At 41.6% G+C, this 22540-nt stretch overlaps 2 protein-coding genes across 7 annotated transcripts in view; both read right to left on the reverse strand.

Moving 5' to 3' along the window:
* Positions 1-11561, reverse strand: part of C9 (complement C9) — a 52058-nt gene extending 40497 nt beyond the window's left edge. The window contains exon 1 of the mRNA XM_021183552.3: positions 11391-11561. Within this exon, the coding sequence (XP_021039211.1) occupies positions 11391-11542 (152 nt within the window). The 5' untranslated portion in view covers positions 11543-11561. The remainder of the gene's footprint in view (positions 1-11390) is intronic.
* A 6311-nt stretch (positions 11562-17872) lies between these two features.
* Dab2 (DAB adaptor protein 2) overlaps positions 17873-22540 on the reverse strand; it is a 138035-nt gene continuing 133367 nt past the window's right edge. For all 6 annotated transcript variants that reach the window (XM_029469400.1, XM_085831471.1, XM_085831473.1 and 3 more), the window contains 3 exons: positions 22106-22212; positions 21534-21601; positions 17873-19800 (listed from right to left, as the gene is read on the reverse strand). In XM_029469400.1, coding sequence (XP_029325260.1) covers positions 21539-21601; positions 22106-22212 — 170 coding nt within the window. In that variant the 3' untranslated portion in view covers positions 17873-19800; positions 21534-21538. The remainder of the gene's footprint in view (positions 19801-21533; positions 21602-22105; positions 22213-22540) is intronic.

Genomic DNA, 22540 nt, shown 5'->3' on the forward strand with positions numbered 1-22540 from the left:
ACTGGAAACGCTCTTTCACTTTCTTTGTGCATCTCACTCACCCCTGAGAGACTGGGAAAGCCTGGAATTGCCAGGTTCTCTTGCAAATTTAAGCCAGTCAGTCCAGCCATTCCTGCAGCAAACACCTCATAAGTCAGCATCCCACCCCTGCCTGAAACCTCCCTTCCACGCCTCTGTTCTAAAATAGACGCTTTCCTGCTTTCACAGTCCACTTCAAGACTTACTCAGGACTTTTGAGTTTTAGCATCACGTGTTTTAGCGTTTCCAGCTTCCCTTCCATGCCCCAAGTACAGGAATTCTAGTTCTGAACTGTGGCTATTCTCTTGGTTTACTGTTGGTGTCTTTCTTGTCACAGCCTCATCTTGTTCACTTAACCCATTAAATGTAAGAAAGAGACAAAGCAAAAACAACAACAACAACAACAAAAAACCAAAACCAAAACCAAAACCAAAACCAAAACCAACCAACCAACCAAACATCAAAACCAGAAGCTATCCAACAGGAATCCTACAGATATTCAGATATTTTACCTCTCCTTTCCTAGTTTGGGCATCTATCAAAATTCTTGCACCAGGGAGAGGTCAAAGGAGGGTCAATCCCTCAGTAAGAATGTTCTAGAGCTCAGGTCCAATTTGTAGTTAATTATCTGGGTGTTGCTCCCATTTTAAACTTTTCCTTATAATCATCTACCTCCAATTTTAGTATAACATATTATATCAAATAAGCCAATAAATGAACAGGTGAGACACCCTCTTCACACGCCTCAGTTTCTGCCAGCTACCTCATCTCTCTCCTGCCCTGCGTGCTAGCACATTATTTTAAAGATCACAACAAATACGTTTATGTCTCTTCTTCCCAATAAGTCTCACATCCTTCAGCCTCCTTGAGCCATTTCAAAATCCTTCATGCTTGTTTTTCCCCCTGCAAATTTCTTGAAAAAGTAGCCTATACTCTGACCTACCTCCTTACCCAGCAACCATTTTCCACTCCCTTCCTCCACTCCATTCTGCTCTTGCTCATCAGTGATGGCTGTCATGTGGCTCACTCTCCTGCCCCCTGTCCTTATCTTACTGGCTTCCTCTCACCATCTACGAAAGTTGAACACTGTTGCCCTTTCTTTCTTTCTTTCTTTCTTTCTTTCTTTCTTTCTTTCTTTCTTTCTTTCTTTCTTTCTTTCTTTCTTTCTTTCTTCCCCTTCTCCCCTTCCCCTTCTCCCCTTCCCCTTCTCCCCTTCCCCTTCTCCCCTTCCCCTTCTCCCCTTCCCCTTCTCCCCTTCCCCTTCTCCCCTTCCCCTTCTCCCCTTCCCCTTCTCCCCTTCCCCTTCCTTCCTTCCTTCCTTCCTTCCTTCCTTCCTTCCTTCCTTCCTTCCTTCCTTCCTGTCTTTTTTCTTTTTTCGTTTTTTGTTTTTGTTTTTGGTTTTTCGAGACAGGGTTTCTCTGTGTAGCCCTGGCTGTCTTGGAACTCACTTTGTAGACCAGGCTGGCCTTGAACTTGGAAATCCACCTGTCTCTGCCTCCTGAGTGTTGGGAATAAAGGCTGGCACCACCACTGCCCGGCCACTGATGCCTTTTAAGACAACTGTTCAGTATTTTATTTTATCCTATTTTCAATTCCTTGGCAGTTTCATGTTTGCGCATGATGATCTGAGGTCTCCTCAGCCCTTCCTTTCTCTCATCCCCCTTCTCCTGCAGAAACTCTTCTTCATAGCTAGCCCTTCTTCTGCTTTCTTTTTTTGTGTGTGACTCAGTCGGTTTAACTAAAGTTACTTTCATGATTAATTTAATTATTTTATTAATTTCTAATTCATTTAATTAATTAATTAATTTAATGCTTAGATTTAATAATTTAAAAATTGTGGGTGGAATAAAGTTATTTTCTGGAATGTACACAACTTATCACTGACTACACTTCTGAAAAAAAAGCTCTTTCTTCCTCAGAAGCCATTAACAGCCAAGAGTCCTCCAGAGAAGGGCCCTCCCCATCCATAACAATGTACCCAGTTTTGTTCAGGGTTTGTGCAGATAACCACAGCTGCAGTGAGTTTATGTCATGTAATGTCCAAAAGACATATTTTTGCTGGACATCTCCCCATTCTATGGCTTTTGTTTTTTACATTCTTTCCTCCTTCTTCTTCAATATTCCACAATCTATGAACAATCTATGAAGGACATTATATAGACGTCTCTTTTAGGATCAAGTATTCCACTATTCTTTCATATACTGAGCAAAACTGGACCCCTTTTCTCATATCTTTTCTCTGCTGTTTTAGATTGCTCCACTCTCATCTGTAGGACCCTCCTCATCCTCCTCTTTAGTCTTTCAAGGGCTGTTTATTCATTGAGGAGGCTGTCATTAGATTCTCCTCTCCTCTCTGCCTTTTCTCTCTCCTTTTCCACCCTCCCCTTTCCTCCCCTCCCCTCCCAGATCCATAGTTTCCACACGTGTGCTAATGATACCCAGACAGAGATAAACGTGCTGTCCAGACATCTCTCCTGAAGTTTAAACTTTGGAATCTAATTCTCAATTCTACATCTGGACTTGGCCATCTTCATGGCCCATTGACCTCAGTGTTTTCCCAAACGAATTCATTATTTTCCTTTTCTTTAAGGGCTGCTCTTTCATTTATGAGTTATCCTAGCCAGAGACTGGGTGTTACTTGTCTAATTCTCTATTCCCCCTCCTCATCTCTACATCTAATAGAGCACTGAAACCTGTTGTTGGCAGTCTTGTAAATGGTTTTCCAATCTATCCTTACTTCCTAATATCTTCCAGATGTTCTTCTGGTCTACACTAACATAACATCTCTTCTAGCTGACTCTGATCACTTCTTTCTGATTTAGTTTGCATACAGAATCCAGAGGGATCTCTTAGAATTTAATGTTACCCTGCTCCTACTGAAAATTCTGTAGTAGTTAGAAAGACTACATATGTGACAAGGCTTAAGTCTTCTAATATGGTGTGGAGAATGGCTCCCAGAGATGTTTAAAATCCTTGGACTCTGTGAATATGTTATTTACCCAGAAGAGGAGACTTTTGCAGACACAATTCTTTGCTTTTTAGTGGAATCATTCTAGAGCCATGGGATCTCAGAGGGAGAGTTGTTCAGCGATGAATAAAGAAAAAAGAGGCAGGAGAAACCCAAAGACTAAAAAGAGACTCCATCCATTACTTCTGGCTCTGAAATTGGAAAAGTAGAGCAATTATTAACCCTGAAGAACTTCTGAAAAAGTCATATGGAAACCTACTACAGAAGACTCCTTTGATACATATATCAAAGGAGTTTAAGTAGAATTACCCTATAATAGAAAGACACTACCTCAACTGGACATCATATACTACCAAATAAAGCAGTCAGTACCAGAAACTGGTTGTATATTTCGAGTTATTGACCAATGGCGTCTCATAGATAGCCCCTCCCAAAAAACTGCAGGCTGTGGCTGAAGCACTTGGTCACTCTTCACAACTTGATAGTAAGAGTCTACTGCCCAAAACTTTATATACTTATGCCATACATCGTGGAGAATTCTAGTTGGCTTCATCTTTAGTGACTAAGATTAATATTCCTGGAAGGTATTTTGTACATCACACCATTCTCATCAAGTAATGAACATTGTGAGCTACAATAATAACTTGCCTGGTCAGAAATGTCCAGGTGTGAAAGTGGCACAGATGTTATGTGGGTAACCAACCACTTTTTAAAGTCATCCAAAACCCACTATCCAGGATTAGCCCTCATTTTCTGGAATTACAGGTTAAAAATATGTAAACCATATGTAAAAACTCATAGCAGAATCTCAATAAGCTAAAGTGTTTGTGTATGTTTTGAAGTTGCGTAGCTAAGAAATTTTCTGCTAGAAGTTCTCCATTAAAGTTTCATTGGGGGGCTGGAGAAATGGCTCAGTGGTTAAGAGCACCAACTGCTCTTCCAAAGGTCCTGAGTTCAAATTCAGCAACCACATGGTAGCTCACAACCATCCATAATGAGATCTGATGCCCCCTTCTGGGGTGTTTGAAGACAGCTACAGTGTAATTAAACATAATAAACAATTTTTTTTTAAAAAAAAAAGCTTCATTGGAACTGAAGGGCCTCAACAAGCAGTGGCTGATGCACTTTGTGTTTTCTAACTGGCTAAACTTTATAATCTCGAGATATTAAAGAGTAATTTGTGGGAATTGATAGATAGTTTAATGGTTATGAGCAGTTGTTGTTCTTTCAGATGACCTTAGTTAAATTCCCAGCACCTAATGATGGCTTACAGCCATCTGTGATTCCAGTTTTAGGGGGTTGGATGCTCTCTTCTGGTCTGTGAGATCACCAGGCATACGGGTGGTACACAGACACATATACAGGCAAAACAATTATTCCTAAAAATAAAACAAAACAAAATCTCTTCCCAAGTTGTGGTGGAGATCTAATTCAATGGTAGAGCACTTTACTAGCAAGTAAAGGCGGAGTTCAACTTCCAAGCATCACAATGAGAAAAGGAGAGAGAGAGAGAGAGAGAGAGAGAGAGAGAGAGAGAGAGAGAGAGAGAGAGAGAGAGAGAGAGAGAGAAAGAGAGAGAGAAAGAGAGAAAGAAAGAAATCTGTATAGTCCAATCATATTAATTAGATCAGTTTTTCCAGGTATGAGTTCTAGATAACCATGTTTTGAAAGGCTAGTCAGGTGTTTCTCATATTCAAGTAATGTTTGAAAATACGTCCTGGCAATATCTGGTGGAAATCCATGCTAACTGAGAGTGTGGAATAATTCCAGATGTGGAAGTTCTCATTCTGTCCACATTACCCAGACCTGACGTCATCATTGAGGACCTTAAGTATGTCACTGAACTGGCCTATCAGTGGTTTCATAAATTACATTAGGCTTCATCTTTTTTACAACTCCATGATCCCTTTCAACATCTTGTTGCCTGAAACGTGACAATCAGTTCCTATCTATCTGTTACTTACTTAGGTGAACACATTAGCATTTTGTTCCAGCATCTTGCCAAGGGTGATCACTTCTTTGGTTTCTGAAACCACTCTATAGACCAGCACTTTGAGATTTTTATCTCTCAACTGCCTGTTATGGTGCATAGTAGAGAATCATCCTTGGGAAGCCAAGCTCACTGAAATACTCCAAATGGAATTATAGTTCTTGATTGGGTAAAACTAGATCCTAGGCAGTGACTGGGACTAAGGTGAAGTTCTGTTCATCTGCCCACACATTGGTGACTAAACCCTGCTGCAGTGATCCTGGCCTTGCTTGGATGCTCTTCTCTGTTGCCCTTTGCATTAATAACCTCATGTTGACTGTGTGTGCACTTGCTCATTTCTTTCACAACATCATTTTTTTTATTAGGTAATTTCCTCAATTACATTTCCAATGCTATCCAAAAAGTCCCCAATACACTCCCCCTCCAGTCCCCCCCCACCCCCACCCCCACCCCTTGGCCCTGGCATTCCCCTGTACTGGGGCATATAAAGTTGGCAAGTCCAATGGGCCTCTCTTTCCAGTGATGGCCTACTAGGCCATCTTTTGATACAAATGCAGCTAGAGACAAGAGCTCTGGGGTACTGGTTAGTTCATAATAATGATCCACCTATGGGATTGCAGTTCCCTTTAGCTCCTTGGGTACTTTCTCTAGCTCCTCCATTGGGGGCCCTGTGATCCATCTAATAGCTGACTGTGAGCATCCACTTCTGTGTTTGCTAGGCCCCGGCATTGTCTCACAAGAGACAGCTATATCTGGGTCCTTTCAGCAAAATCTTGCTAGTGTATGCAATGGTGTCAGCGTTTGGAAGCTGATAATGGGATGGATCCCTGGATATGGCAGTCTTTAGATGGTCCATCCTTTCTTCACAGCTCCAAACTTTATCTCTGTAACTCTTTCCATGGGTGTTTTGTTCCCAATTCCAAGAAGGGGCACAGTGTCCACACTTTGGTCTTCGTTCTTCTTGAGTTTCATGCATTTAACAAATTGTATCTTATATCTTGGGTATCCTAAGTTTTTGGGCTAATATCCACTTATCAGTGAGTACATATTGTGTGAGTTCCTTTGTGAATATGTTACCTCACTCAGAATGATGCCCTCCAGATCCATCCATTTGACTAGGAATTTCATAAATTCATTCCTTTTAATAGCTGAGTAGTACTCCATTGTGTAAATGTACCACATTTTCTGTATCCATTCCTCTGTTGAGGGGCATCTGGGTTCTTTCCAGCTTCTGGCTATTATAAATAAGGCTGCTATGAACATAGTGGAGCATGTGTCCTTCTTACCGGTTGGAACATCTTCTGGATATATGCCCAGGAGAGGTATTGCTGGATCCTCTGGTAGTATTATGTCCAATTTTCTGAGGAACCGCCAAACTGATTTCCAGAGTGGTTGTACCAGCTTGCAATCCCACCAACAATGAAGGAGTGTTCCTCTTTCTCACATCCTCACCAGCATCTGCTGTCACCTGAATTTTTGATCTTAGCCATTCTGACTGGTGTGAGGTGGAATCTCAGAGTTGTTTTGATTTGCATTTCCCTGATGATTAAGGATGTTGAACATTTTTTCAGGTGCTTCTCTGCCATTCGGTATTCCTCAGGTGAGAATTCTTTGTTCAGTTCTGAGCCCCATTTTTTAACGGGGTTATTTGATTTTCTGGAGTCCACCTTCTTGAGTTCCTTATATATATTGGATATTAGTCCCCTATCTGATTTAGGATAGGTAAAGATCCTTTCCCAATCTGTTGGTGGTCTTTTTGTCTTATTGATGGTGTCTTTTGCCTTGCAGAAGCTTTGCAACTTTATGAGGTCCCATTTATCGATTCTCGATCTTACAGCGCAAGCCTTTGCTGTTCTATTCAGGAATTTTTCCCCTGTACCCATATCTTCGAGGCTTTTCCCTACTTTCTCCTCTATAAGTTTCAGTGTCTCTGGTTTTATGTGGAGTTCCTTAATCCACTTAGATTTGACCTTGGTACAGGAGATAGGAATGGATCAATTCGCCATGTGGGTCCTGGTGAACCAACTGAGGTCATCAGGTTTGGCGTCCAGTGCCTTTACCGGCGTATCCCTGGTAGGCTTTATTATCCTCTTTTCTAAGCTCATTTTCACATAAGCATTTTACGTTGAGTTTGAGTAATAAATGTCGTTTATTATGACTCACAAGCAGGAAATACAAATGGAGAAGGGCACTGCTTATTCCAAGTCAAACTATTACTGGTTCAGAATCAACCAGTTGGAACGACTGCACTTGGTTTAGTGCTGTTCGCTCCTGTCACTTCTGTTTGCTTCCACCCTCAACACAAATCATCCTTGAAATAAGCTGAGCTTGTCCAGTGGTTTCTGCATGGAATAGCCTCAAGATTTTTAGACACTTTGAGACATAGAGAGCTAGTAAGAACACTATTTTTTATATAGGGCGTCAATTGGACAACATAATTCTTGCCTAGATCTACAGCAAGCTTACAAAGAGACATGATGCCAAATGGCACCAAAATAAAATAAAATAAAATAAGCTGAATATTGTACGGGTCCCTGGTTATTTAGTCTTCACTTTGTCAGTCAGGTGTCTGGCTACCCAAGTGCACAGTGAAAGCAGGACTCTGAGGAATTAGTGGGGGAGATGAAAAGGTTATACAAACAGAGTGTTATTGAATATGCGCACTGCATAAATATTAGGACAGGAGACCAGTGACCTCGAATAACTCTGCCTTTCTTCCACTCTGGGAGCCCAGCACTACCAGGACAGCCCCTCTGACTCACTCAGCAGATAATCTCCTGTAGTTTAAGGGCTGCCTGTGTACAGGACTCTCACCGCCTGCCTGTCATCCTGCTGAGCTATTAGGCAGAGCAGAGCTCTGTTTGCCCCAGGAGCTTGCTGGGCTCTCAGATGAAATGTGCTTATCAAGTATAGCCCATCTCCCAGCGTTTCAATCTCAGCTGGGAAGGCGCTCCCCAGATCAAAGTAATGCACACCAGCACCACGGGGGACCAAACTCTGGGCCAGAAATGCATTAAAGGAAGGTCCTGTCTTCCCTCCAGGAAGAGAAGTTTCCAGAAAAAAGAAAAAAAAAAAGAAAGAAAAAGAAAGAAAGAAAAGAAAACCACTGTGGCTGCTCACTTTCAAAACAGTGGACTTGGTCCAAGCAGGAAGACATTTGCTGTATGAGGAATCTTTAGCTGTGGGGAAATTTCAGCTATTTGGGACTGTATGTTAAACTCACATAGTTTACGAAGATAAAAAAGATAATAAAATGCCCAGAGTTAACATTTTAAGGCATATCTCTGAGTCTATAACACTTGTTTTATGCATTCACAATGATCCGGTAGGTATACAACAGCCTTTACGAAGGACCTGCTACACATCAGGAGCAGCAGGTATGAGACAGAGATTTCACTGTGGGTGACTCATGTAATAAGAAGCACCGGTTAAGATTTTATGAGTTTAGAGGAAATAGCATCAGCCTTGGGCGCACAGCTGTGAAGAGCTAGAGACAGGACTCTCCAGGTAGCCTGGCTCCTGAAGCTATACTCTGAGCCGTTGTTTCCTTTTCATACTGGTTGTGAAAATTTTCCATTCTACTACCCAAAGGAACATTTGAGATGGTGATTTCCCCAGGACCTATTCTCCTGGGAACTCACCTTGAGGTGAGAGTTAGAAATACCTACAGCTTACTGTTATCAAAGTTCCACGGAACCCTGTGGCATCCCCTAGAGCTACTGTAACTCCAATCCTCCCGAATAAGGGATCATTTGAAAGCAAAATGAACAGTGAAATCATTATATATACATATATGTATATATATATATATACATATATATATATATATATGAAAAATACCTGATGCTTATTGGATTTTTTTCTACATGCCTGAGGCTGAAGCTTGAAGAATGTTACATATGTGATAACATTCACATGAGAACACTACAAGATGAAGTCTGTCATCATAAGTGTATGGATTGAACTGTGTTCCCTTACAAAAATGGACGATATGCTGAGGTTCTAAGACCTGGTTGGAACTCGAGAATGTGAACTTATTTGTAAATAGGATCTGGGTAGAGGTGACTGAGTTAAGATGGGATCATGGGAGTAGGCCCCAATCCAGTACTCCTGGTTTCCATATAAAAGAAGAAATCTGGAGGCTGGGGGTGGGGTGGGGGGTGGGGGATGACTCTGTAGGTAAAATGCTTGCTGTGCCAATGTGTTTGACCTCAGAGTGACAGAGTGATTTTGGCTTTCTCAACATCTTGATGTCAGACCGCCAGCCTCCAGCTAGGTAGACAGATAACTTGTTTAAAATAATTCATTTTTGGACTTTGCTATGGCAGCCACAGGAAACAACCACCATCAGTGTCTTATGGATCAGGGAACTAAGGGACAGAGACTCTGAGCCATTCATGCCAGCCTGCACCGCTACTAGTCAACGGGGGTTTAGCCTGCAATACTGGTAGACAATGGTAGCCTGATGTGAGCTATGAACTTCTGAAGAATATATATGCGTGGAAATCATTTGAAATATTGCTGCTGTTGTTTAAGCAAAGGGCCTCATGTAGTTCAGGAAGTCTCCGAACCCTCCATCTTAAAGGGCACAGCACAGAGCGTTCTGAGCAGGGCCGTTCTGGCACAGGCTGAAGGGCATGTCTGTGAGAATGCAGGATGCTCAGCACAACTGGAGACTGCAAGTGCCAGGATCTGGGGGCCAGCCAGGGTTCTTTCTTGCCCCCATAGGTAAGACCAGATCCAGGACGTGTGAACATCAAAGCCACTGCGATCTTCCCACAACCTTTCAGTTTTGAGCATCGGTCCAGAAATTTGAACTGTTTAATTGTTTTAAGACCCTACGAGAGGGTCAGGTTAATTACAAGAATGCCAAAGCTGCCTTCTGTAACTGTCTTTGCACACATACAGTCTGAGTTAAGATACCGGGAAAGTGAAACTATTTTCTGAACAGAGAGATAGTGATTAGGTAATGTCCGCAAAGGAGGAAGGGAGAAGGGAGGAAAGCATTGGCTAAACAGTCATTCAAGAGCTACATGAGCAGAATCTCCATTGTGAGTCCTCTCCTGGAAAGTGAACCGCAACCCACATTGGTGGGGAGAGCCCAGGCCGAATCTCCTCTACCTCCGCAAAGGTGAAGGCAGACAAAGGTGGCTAGCTAAGTCAAAATAGGCTTTGGTTAAACTTAGGGGAATTGAACTGGACACAGGGCACAATTAATGCAGACGGAGGAACAGTGTCCAGGCATGTGTTGGTGTTGGGGCAATTTTTCTGTTCTGTCCTCAGAGAACAAGCTATAATGGACTACACGGGTTTGTGTCTTCTGCGATGTTTACATGGAAGGAAGGGAGAGCTTCAAGCAGCCGTGATCTCTAGCACTCCTGGGTGCAGTGATGTGCAAGAGGCTTTTACTGTCCCGTTGACTTATGGGCTGGGTGTATTTGGCATGGCGTCACACTCTTTCTGTTGCTGACACAGAATGCCTGATGTGGGTGATGCGTACAGGAGAGAGTTTTACTCGTCTCACAATTCTCATGACTACAAATTGCAAACAGGCATCGCGAGAGGATTCCTGTGGTTGTGTCCTAACATGGTCACTAGAAGCAAAATGGGAAGTTCCTGTATTCAGAAGGAGACATGGGTTGGAGGAAGAACCTAGCCAGACAGATCTGCTAGGAGCCACTCCTGCTAGGCTTGGCCCATTCCTCAGAGATAGTCCATTTACGACTGTGGAATCCTGAGACCTTCTACCCCTTAAGAGTTCCACCACCTCTTTCTGCTGCCACACCAGGGGACTGAGTTTCCAGCACATGCAACCTTTGGGACACCCTTATGCCTTATGGATTTTGCAAACCCAAGAAGCATTGGATAAGAAGGAAATAAAGAGGCTATGCTGGAAGCAGAGCCATCGAAGCTGTACCATGGCAATTCTTGGGTAGAGCAAATAGACCCTCAGACCCAGGACCCAAAATGTGGACCACAGAATGGGATGTCACAGAAGAGAAGACAAGACAAATCGTTAACCTTTGCTTAATGTGGGGGCCAAAGGGCCATGCAGCCAACAGTTAAAAGTTATTAGGTTTTGAGATAAAGGACACAAAGATTAACTTTCCTCATTGTGAATTTCTCAGCCCATAGACACTGATCAGCACTGATTTATCAGAAACTGGAGACAACCGTTTCTTTTTCCCTCTGATCCTAAATGTTTAAACGAAATATCTTAGCATTAACATTTCAGTCCCTCCTTTAGCACAAACACCCAGAAGCATGAATACGCTTGTTTAGAAAGTTGAAATCCTGGGTGTTGTATAGGTCACTGTTTAGCTTAACCTTTATTGTCCCTACTTTGCTGTTAAGCCCTGGATAGCAGATTCCACAGTAGAATTCCAGAGATAAACAGACAAGCTATGGACTCACCTGGAAATGGGTATCGGGCTCTGTGCATTGACACCCAAGGCAAAGATGGCAAGGGCTAAGGTGATGGCCATGCCTGAGGCCATGCTGCTCCTCCTTTGCAGCCGGAGGACAGGGGGCAGTTCTTGTTCGTGTATGTTCTGGGTTTTGTTCATAGGTGTTGGCTTAGGCTAAGTGTCAAGGTCCAACCAATGGAGAGTCATTGTAATTCCTGACTGCTATTTTCCCTTATTGACAAAGTGTCATTATGCAATAAACTGAAAAAAAAATGCCAAGGTGGGGGAAAATTAGGAGCTGGGTTAAAAATAAAGCAACCAATAAAACAAAATCCTAGCAGTTCTTTCCTTGGGAGACTCTGGAAGGGAAGCTAAAGAGAGAGGTATAATTTGTGGGAGAGACCTATGGATTATTCTTATAGAGTCCTAGACTCAGAATAACTACAGAAAGAACACAATGAAAGACGAGGCATAGGTAGGGGATATTCTAAGCACCTCTCCCTCTGAAAGTCAGATATGTGGCTTGTTTCCACCCGAGCAAGGTAACGTGTGGAAATGTAAGCTTTTTGTGTATATGTTACACACCTCTTATATGTATATTTTTCTGAAAAATGCAAAGTAAGCACCACAAGGCTTTAGCGACAGCCACCAAATGGATTTGGCCTGATTATGATGGAAGCACACACCAAAAGGATAGGATTGTCCTCTGCCATAAAGAACACTGCTTGCCTGACATCTCCACATTCTCCAGGGCCGTTGAGAGGGAAAGGTTCTAGAAGCACTGATGAGTGTGGACCGTGCAACCTCTCTGAGAGCACTGATTGCTCAGGAGAATGACCCAGGGATGTTGCAAATGTGGAAGTCTGTTAGTCTCTATCTTACTCAAATTTAACTGACTGGGGCTTCTCAATTCTTCCTAATGTGTGGCTAGGGTTGGGACTTAGAATACACAATGGGTGTAGAGAGATATCTGATGTGTTGGAGGTTTGTGGGTAATATATTATGACTTTACAATGTCTCATGGCACTCTTTTTATCTATTGTTTTGTTTGTTTGTTTGTTTGTTTGTTTGGGGCAGGGTCTGATAGGGTAGTTCAGGCTAGCCTGAGACTTGCTGCAGCCCTTCTGCCTAGACACAGTTGCTACAGTTACAGGTATGAGCACATACCCAGCTGTTCCTAGCAGTTTTGTTTTGTGGAGACAGATTTGCCTCAAACCCTCCCCTGGCATAGTTGAGGATGACCTTCAACTCCTGATCACTCTGCATCCATTTTCCAAGGATGGAGACTGCAGGCTTGCACCAAGTTGCATGGCTCCTTGATACAGTTCTTAAGAGACATTCATAGAAAATGATTAATTACAATAGAGCAAATCTTGAATATTAGCATAGGCAAAGGTAAAACAGATGTCTGTCTGGTTGGTGGGATGACAGAGCTAGTTATTTTAGGACCATCTTACCTATGCCACTGATAAAAAAGTCTCTGATCTCCACCTTTTCTGAATTCTTCCTTTTCTCATACAGAGCTTGAGAACTAGTTGAATTAATTCCACCGACTTCTCAGCTTACTGTGGAGACCATGTGCTTGCTTGACATGTAAGTCATGCAAAATTGTCAAATAATAAGACTGGTTCTTAAAGGAGTGCTCATAGCTTTCAGTGAATGAATCCATGCCAGAGGAACACTTCCCACTAGCCTTTGATAGTGACAGGTGGGGGGCATCTAGACTCAGTCCAATTCTGCCAGCTTTGTCACAATACATGGGAGACTCTTGTATGGTCTCTGTGGACACTCCCAGGATGTCTTTGGACCCAAGGACATGAACTAAGTTAGCATGGGATGCTGTTCTATGTTAAGAACATGATATAATTGATTAGACTGTGAATCTTTAATTTGGTAAGTTGTCACAACTAGACATTGCAAAATCACCTTTGTCCTGGGAGACTGACTGTCTTGAGGAGTGGAGGGGACAAGGACATCTTGGTTGTTTGGTTGGAATGGGAGGATATTCTAAATTGCTACTTGATTTTATTGTCAGGCTACACAATGCAACAGGATGAGTAAAATATAATAACAATCTACAAGTTGACGACGTATCCTCTATCATGTATACACTATATGAAGTACACGGCTTGAGAGCATCTTTAACTCTTCTAGGCTCCTGACATCTCTCATGTCTCTGACATGTTTTCAAGCAAAGCTTGTGCTTTCTGTGTATCTTGGAGAAAGAGAGGGTTAGGATGAACTAAACTGGAGGAGCAAAAATGACATCTTTATTGGGATAACACATAAAAACCACCAGAGATGAAATGGGAACTTTATAACATGCTGGCTTATCTGTATATGCAAAAAAAAAAAAAATGTAATTCTTAATGGCTCCATCAAGGAGCTGAAGAAATGCTGGGTATGGAGGATCTACAATCTGTTCAGCCTCACCCAGGCATGAGGCACACAGCGTGTAGGCTTTCTCACTATAGTTTGAGTACTGCTGTTAATATTTTAATCAGCTCATGCAGTTTCCATGGAGCATGGCTCTGTAAAACTGCCTACCCCATCTGCTCCCTCTAGTACAGGACCCCAGTGGAAGGCAACAAACGGGCTCACTCTTAGTTCTCAGGGTTTCTGCCCTGAAGACACCTCCTGGTTTTCTCTCAGTAAGATTTTCCTTTGCTTTTTCTTCTTCTTCTTCTTCTTTTTTTTCTTTCAAGGAACAGATCAGCTGTTTATTTCTTTAAAATATGCAGTGCCTTTCAACACTGTAGTCCTAAGACATTCGGCCATTTTATGCGGGTTAAATTAAAACTTGGGAATTTCTTCTTTTCTTAACTCTCACGTTGCTAAATTTACTTTCATACCTTTGCCCACTTGAAATGGTAGAGACTCATGGGTACTCTGACCAGCATCATGGAAAGGTTTTGTTGTTGTTGTTTTGGTTTTTGCCTTTGCTTTTGTTGTTGTTGCTGTTGTTGTTGTTTGTTGTTGTTGTGTTTTTCCTAATGTGAAAAAATGTGGTTCAGGGTCAGGGTCATTTCCATTTTGCCCTCTTAAAGGTATAAGACAGTTCTTTTCAAAGATCTTTTTATTGGTAATAATGGGCTCTCTCATGTGTCCCGGGGATCTCAGGTTGGGGATCCTTGGTTCACTCTAAAGCCCCTCAGGGACCCTCCTCAGGGACCCCTGGAACTCTTCACCTTCACTTGCAGCACATACCTGGGATCGTGGTAGTGGGGGGTGTGATCAAACCTCTGAATACAGAGAACCTGGGTCCACCACCATGTTCAGGTTTTAGGTATGCCTATGTGCTGTCATTCTCAATGCCTAACAAATGTAACACACCTGTGAACAACATGAATTAATAGATGAATGAACGCCTAGAGATCCACAGGGCTGCATTTTGTACGTTAAAGTCAGCGTCCCTCAGCCTTGGCGGTCCAGAACTGCATTCTGACCGTCTGTTGCTAGTTCATCTTCCATGACGATCACACAGATACACACACTTCAGTGAGCTTGCCTGTTATCACTCCTTATTTTATTTTCTCTCAAAACGTCCATTCCTTGAGTCGCATTGAGAGGCATTTCAGCTTCAAAGTGTGGCACATTGAACTCTCTTTTCTAGAATCTGCTTCTTACTTTAAAGGTTCTTATTTTAAAGGTAGATTCCTCAAAGTGGCAACTGACTATGCAGGTATGCTCACACAGGTGTGTGTGTGTCTCTCTTTGTTGTAAATTACTTTCCTACTTGATAATCCTGGCCCTGAGGTCAATATGCCTATTCTTGTAGCTTCTCTGAGCATTTCCATTCCCGTAGCATCATTCCCAATGCAGGTTGGGAACTGCCATCCAGATCCCAGAATGTTTATTCTCTTGTTAAAATAGATATGTTCTCCACCTTCCAGCATTGTCATTTCCTACTGTTTGTGTCCCAAACCAAGTTCTCAGGTCAGTGAAGGATGCAGGAGGCAACTGCAATCAACCCTCCAGTCTCTTCCTTTCCTTCCCTATTATCTTCTATGTCTAACACTCATCTCCCCTGACTGTGAATGAAAATTTCTGTGGTGCTCAGTAAACATAAGGGGGAAGGTGTGCTCAAACACACTCTAAACATATCTGCGATTCTACCCCAGCACACTTGGGTTACCCTTTACCCTATTCCTCTTAAAATCATCACCACAACAAGAAGCTAAAATAATAACTGAACTCAACCATTGTAAATATCAATGGTTGATATCAGAAAAGAGGATTGATATACACCTATATAAACATCACTACAAGGAAAATATAGTCATGAAGAGTTTCATTTTGTTTGCTTTTTTCCCCTTTAACTATTACAGCTTCCTGGCTACTGAGAAGTCCACATTGTGTTCTCTGTAGAGACCAGCACTGAGGACTTTAGCATAAGGTAGAAGTTTGTAATTAGACATATTACTCCAGCAAAGCAAGGTCAAACAGGCTGGGGTACTCATGAAATAAGATGACAAGTGACTGGCCTGGGGCCACCAGCATCACTGTAATTAGGACATGTTAACAGATATGCTGCTGGTGTATGGCTTTGTTCACATCCATGTGTGTCAGGTAGATTTAGGACATGAGTTCTGGTTATTTTCAGTGGAAAAGAATTAGTTAAAAAAAAAACATGCCATTTCCCAGAACACAGGCTTTGTTATTGAGCAATCTCATTAGATGGTGATATTTTAAATATTTACCAGGCACTTTTCGGCAACCTTTATCTTTTAGTTGAAGACTTTATTTTGAACCAATTCCAGCCACTGGGGTCAGAGTTCTCACTCATCTGGTAATTCCATGTCAACCACATTCCTGAGTTAGCTATGTCCTGTCTTTCCCACCCTGCTTTCAGCACAGGAAGACAGAGAAATGCTGCTTGGCTTGATGGGAGAGTTTGACCATTGTGGGAGAAAAGACTCCACTACAACATTGTTGCCACAAAATCCCCACTAGAAAAACACTCTAAGCTGATAGTGCAACTGCAGTCATTATAAAACCTGGAGGCCAACTTTATATGAGCTGTGATGGTGTCTGAGTCAGGGTTTCTATTTCTGACAAACATCATGACCTAGAAGCAAGGTGGGGAGGAAAGGGTTTATTCGGCTTACACTTCCACACTGCTGTTTATCACCAAAGGAAGTCAGGACTGGAACTCAAGCAGGTCAGGAAGCAGGAGCTGATGCAGAAGCCATGGAGGGATGTCACTTACTGGCTTGTTTCTCCTGGCTTGCTCATCTTGCTCTCTTATAGAACCTAAGACTACCAGCCCAGGGATGGCACCACCCACAAAGGGCCCTCTCTGCTTGATCACTAATTGAGAAAATGTCTCACAGCTGGATCTCATGGAGGGACTTCTCCAACTGAAGCTCCTTTCTCTGTACTAACTCCAGCCTGTGTCAAGTTGACACCCAAAGCCAGCCAGTACAGATGGTTACAGATTCCTCTCATTGTGTTAAGTAGAGCAGAACTATTGTTTCATAACTAGTGTAGCATTTCCCCAAAGAGAGGTTATCTTAAGAAACCCCAGCACCTTTGCCCTTTCTGTTGTATTCGTGTAAGAAATCTTAGGGTTTTCTGGCTGTTAACATTCAACTCTTTGCTTAGACACATTTGATGCTTAAATGAAGCCCTACGGTTCCCACAAAATATAAAACTTTCAGGACAGGTTGAAATACCATGTCTACTAAAGAGTTAGATTTATTCCCTCCTTTTTTCTTGTTTCTTTTTCTTTTTTATGGCTACTTCAGTAAGCAGAACCCTCTTTGTCCAACAGTGCTTCTTATTTTACTTACATGAATGACTTCTTGTCCATGAGCAATGGGTAGCCCTCAGAATGTGCTTCCATATTGAGCCACATGAAAAGAGAACCCAGCATCCCATGATAGTATGCACCAAAAAGCTCTTCCTCCCCAGTATCTTACTCTTTAGTGTTGTTAGGTTCAATATTCAGTCTTTGGTATTTTCTAGAACCTGCTTTAGGATTTGTTCCAGGTCTTTGTTGAAATAAGATCCCTGAATTTAAACCAGAGCACCATGACCAAGAGTCTATTTAGCTGACCATTGACCTGCCGGTCTGCCTGCTACAACAGGTCCTTGAAATAGCTAGTACCCAGCCAGACTGACCCCTACATTATGTGTTTTGTGTGGGGTGAAATATGACAGAATAGGAGAAGCAAACGACAAAAGGCATAAACCAATACCATCCAGTGACCATCATATGCTGGGGTCTGGAGCAACTCCAATCTATTGTTTCCGCTAAAGTCACAGGAAGGGAATACATGCTGTAGGCGTGAGAGGGACTGATGTTGAAAGAGCCTTGATCATTTACTTGTGTTTTTACATTGCAGATTTCCACTTTCTCTTTGCCAATATGACAACCCAAAACGTGGGTGATCAGCAGTTTCTTTTCTTCTACCTGCTGTGTTATATACCTTGCAACAAGTCGATCCAAAAGCAGGAATCAAATACTAGAATGAGCTAACAGCGACATGAGATTTTTGTCATTCCAGTTTATTGAATGTGTAAATTTATAGATTTATTCGCATACAGAAAAGTGCACAAGAAGACAAGTACATACAAAACAGTTGTGTGGCTGATCATCACTTTCAAAGATGAGAGTTACCTTCACTATAGCACATCTTCAGGTATTTGGAATTTTTAAAGTATGATTTCAAGTCTGTGTTTATAATGACTGAGTAGGAAGTCAGACAGGAAAAAAAGAAACACATATCATAGATAATTAACCACTAGCATTAAACAGAAACCCACAGAACTTCAGCTTGGATCACTTGGGGCTAATCAACAGAGGCTCACAAGGCTAGCGCCTTGTTTAAAACCTGAGCAGTCATTCTCTTCCAACAAAAGGTAAGATTGTACTAACACCCACAAGGACCTGAGCATTTTGGGTCAAGAGATAACATTGAAAAAAAAATACTCAACATAAACTAAAAAAAAAAAAAAAAGACAACTTGGCAGGAACAAACCCTTCAGTTCTGTATAACAAAAAGCCTGGAAATGAAAATGAACTGGGTAGGTTTCCAAGGCTATGAGGAAAATATTGCAGGCAGATTTTTCAATGATAACCCCAAATATTTGTCCATGATTGTGGCTTCAAGAAAGTTTTCCAGTTACTTGATAAAGGCCTAGTCATCCAGTAAGGACCCAGTGTGTCTAGCACAGTCACATTTAGCTTTCAGAATATAGTCCTTCACTGCTGAGCAGAGTCCAGTTCCCCTACTGTGTTAAATTGCTCTATGAAACTTCAGTCTAAGTCCCCCAAGCCATAGGGAGATTGAAGATGGTGCACCTTCCAGAAGTCTAGCCCCTGGACTAACAATGACTGGAGTGGGTGTGTGCACTTCAGATCTGCAAAACATTTAATGCTTTTTTGCCCCGTGAAAAATCCATTTCTGGTAAAAGGGAGGCACTGTTTATATAAACCCAGGAGCAAAATGAACTGAAAGAGAAAGAGAGAAAGACAGGGAGAGATAAAGAATGCTTTCCTCTCATTTAAAACAGCCAGCAAGAGATTGAAAATGGAACAGCCTAGGTCCTGGGAGAAATCACCAGAATGAGAGAAATTATACTTTATTATTTTTTAGTAATGCACACAATAATCATCTTTATTGAGAAACAAAAATCACATGAAATAAAATCAGGATCTTCAAGGAAAATGTAGGGCATAATGCCATCAGGGTCAAACAGCTGCAAAGTATCTGGAATGAAAGCAATGTGAAGCCCCAGGGAGAAATTGTTTTATTAGCTTTGAATAATGCCTTGTGTTTTTAGATCTTTCTCTTCTTCAAGTCAAATGTAAGCACCACTTGGGGCAGGATTGGTAAATGGTGCAGTTAGCTGAGAAACGACCATCTCAAAATGGTCCTTGGGTGGATTTGAGAAGTTAGTCTTGCTTTCATTTTATTAAATAAAATTCTTTCTGAGTGGACATAGGAAGCAAGGTGTCTTATTTCCCTATTAATAGGATGTTTTAGGTTTAGGCTGCACACCGGGAACCCCAAATGACTTTGAGAGCTATGAGTATTTGGACATTTACTCAAGGCAGTGTGATATTAAGGGTAAAGGTAGCCGCTCCTCCCAAGTGGAGGGTAGAATGGAGAATATTCTGGAAGTTTCGAGGGGGCACAACAGACAAGAATTTGATAGGGAAGCTACTTCATTTATATTGGAGCTAGAGAGTTTAGGAGCTTAATTTACGTAAAGCCATAGTTTAAGTTTAGCTTTAGCCTAGACAGGAAAATGAAAGGCATTTTACAAGTACAAGAGGCCAAAACAAATAGGGTAACAGATAATACGTCAAAGCTGGAGCGAGGACAGAGGTCAACATGTTTCTGGCTATCTGCTTCATTCTTGACCAAAGCCAGTCTTTTGCTCATCTGGATAGTCACCATTACAACTTCCTAGAGAAACATGGAAAATAATGGTTAGAGCATTTGGGTTGAATATCCATGTACTGCATATTAAAACATTATTTTCAGGGGTTAGTGATACTATATCCCAGAAGTAAACATTGATCTAAACATTGAACAAGACAGTAATATACACCAGATATAATAGTACATGTGGATGGCTTCAACATTCAGAAGGCCAAGGAAAGAGGAGAATGGGTTCAAAGCTAGTCACAGCTGTATAATAACATCAAGGCTAGTTTAAAGAATGGAGTGCAGCTTTAGACCAAATACATCTATATCTGGATCAGAGTAACTGGACTAGGAAGAACCACCCTATATATGGGATGGGAATCCTTGGGATAGGATCCTGAGTTAAGTAAGGGGATGAAAGCAAGCTGAGCAGTGCTCATATCTCTCTGTTTGTTGGCCAATGATGAAAGTTCCCGCTGCTATGACCTTCTCTACCATGATGGACTTGGACCACGAACCTTTTCCCTCTTGGGTGTCAGGTATTTTGTTGCAGCAACACGACAAAAAAATGATTCTTCACCCAATCTATGAACTTTACAGGTTGTTGTTATTCATGTTGGCTGTTAATCTCTGTTTAATTTATCAATTAAATTTTAGGCATTTATGTATAAGGAAAAAAGTTGGTTGGCAATAGTCTGTGATTCACAGTTTCACAAATCCTCAGGGAAGTTTGAAATGCATTTTACATGGATAATGGGAAATATATCTTATGATTGATAAATGTTAGGAACTTATCTATTATATATGAATCAAAATAGAGATTGGCCTTGTTTGGATGAGGAAATATTGGAATATAAGGGATTTGGATTATTTGTCTTATTTTTCCCCTTTCTGCTATGCCTCCTATAGTGTTATATAGCTTCCTCTTTCTCTTCACTTTGATGTTATAATATTAAAACACAATTGTTGTCATTTATTGTTGAAAAGAGCAGATTACATGACACCCTGGCAGAGATTCAGCTTTTCTAAAATAACTTCCACTAGAGATGAAACACCCAAGCCTCTGACTCATTTTGAATGTTTACTGCTTCTCAAGGTAGCATTTCCAGCAGTCACTGCTGTCAGAGTGATGTATCCCACCACGGGGACCAACTTGAGATCACCAGTGAAGAAAGAAATGGCAGAGATGTTGTATTGTTCTTTGTCTAGCTGACTTATCCATGCTTCTCCTTGAACATCGATTCTTTTAAAGGTAAGTCTTGGAATTTAGCTGGGATAGGGCTTCACTCATGAAGCCCTGGGTTTCATCTCCAGGACTACAGAAAACTGGGTGTGATGGTACACGTCTGTAATCCTAGCACTTAGGAGGTGGAGGCAGGAAGATCAGAATAAAGTCATTTCCCATTATATATAGAGAGAATTTGAAGTCAAGCAGAGATATGTGAAACCTTGTCACAAAAATGAAAAAAAAATGTAGAAGGTTAAAAATATATGTTCTATTGAATTTATTTCCATGTAGAACTGAAGAATCAACAACACAACCTAAAATTTTATATCTCCTAGCTAGATTATGACTGCAAAAATATTTTAAAAATACTTAATATTTATTATTAAATTATCAGAGCATTGATTTCCATATCTGCTACTCTTAAATTACACATACTCAACCTCCTCAAAATTCTAAAAATAAAATCTCATGCTTTTCCTTCTACATCACCATCTCTCACCGTCCACCTACTCCAAGACAACACTAAGTAGGCTCTTTCACTTACAGAAGCTAGGCAAAAGGATTTCCGAAAGGGCTCCTGTGGGCATCAGAAGATGCAGGCTGAGAAACCACCTAGAGGATGAAGCCAAACAGAACAAACACTATTATAGCGATAACAATAACACATAACGGAGTCCCGACTTCCTTTAAGCATCAGTTAGATGGTAAGCCAATCAGACAATGTTCAAAGTCAAGGCTGGGGAGAACATTGCATTTGTCTCCCTCAACTTGGAAGAATTGTTTTTGATGGACGATCAATGGGAGATAAAGAATTTTAATCTTTAAAGGTTCTTAAGAATCTATTTTGATTCAGCTTCTCCCATCAATGTTTGCATAAGACAGATTAAGTGAAGCACAAAGGAGAGGTTTTGATGGTATTATTCCTCAAGTTCAGGGGGTGATAGTGCCCGTGAAGCATAATCTCACCCCAGCTCGATGGGATGTTTATACTATGAAGTTTCCTAAGAACACATCACAGCCAAATAGGCATTCTCATCAAAGAGTTAATGTATAGGAAAGGTAGACTCAGGAAGCTATAGGTGTAGGTGGCATGTGCTTCTAGGATTTGATACTTACAGAGGGGTTTGATGAGCTGAACCCTTTGGAGAAAGGGTTCTCGAGTGAATTGTCAGCAGACTTGGTACCCAAGAGGACACCTTGTCTCGGGGCTGGCTTTGGTGGTTCTGGAAGGCAAAGAACCCAAGTAGTTAGTAGACAAGCTGTGCTCACACACAGCACATATTCTCTTGCTGGCTTAGCTTTGAAGCTTAGTTCTTTACCCCAGGGAGCTAGAAATCACCACATATACCAGGAATCTATCTCTCCATCACAGAACAGAAAGTTGCTATATACACTATCTGAAATGGGAGACACTCACAAGTCCCTTCCTTGTAGTCATGTCATATGGGTTAGATAATCACTCAGCTCTCCAAAAGTCACAATCCATCTTTCAATGGCTCTTGGAAGCCCTTTTGAGAACGGTCACTAGAGGGCAGCATTGGGCCAGTCCCT

Source organism: Mus caroli, unplaced genomic scaffold, assembly GCF_978045245.1.
Source record: "Mus caroli unplaced genomic scaffold, Mus_caroli_1 scaffold_16, whole genome shotgun sequence".
NCBI classification, from domain to species: domain Eukaryota; kingdom Metazoa; phylum Chordata; class Mammalia; order Rodentia; family Muridae; genus Mus; species Mus caroli.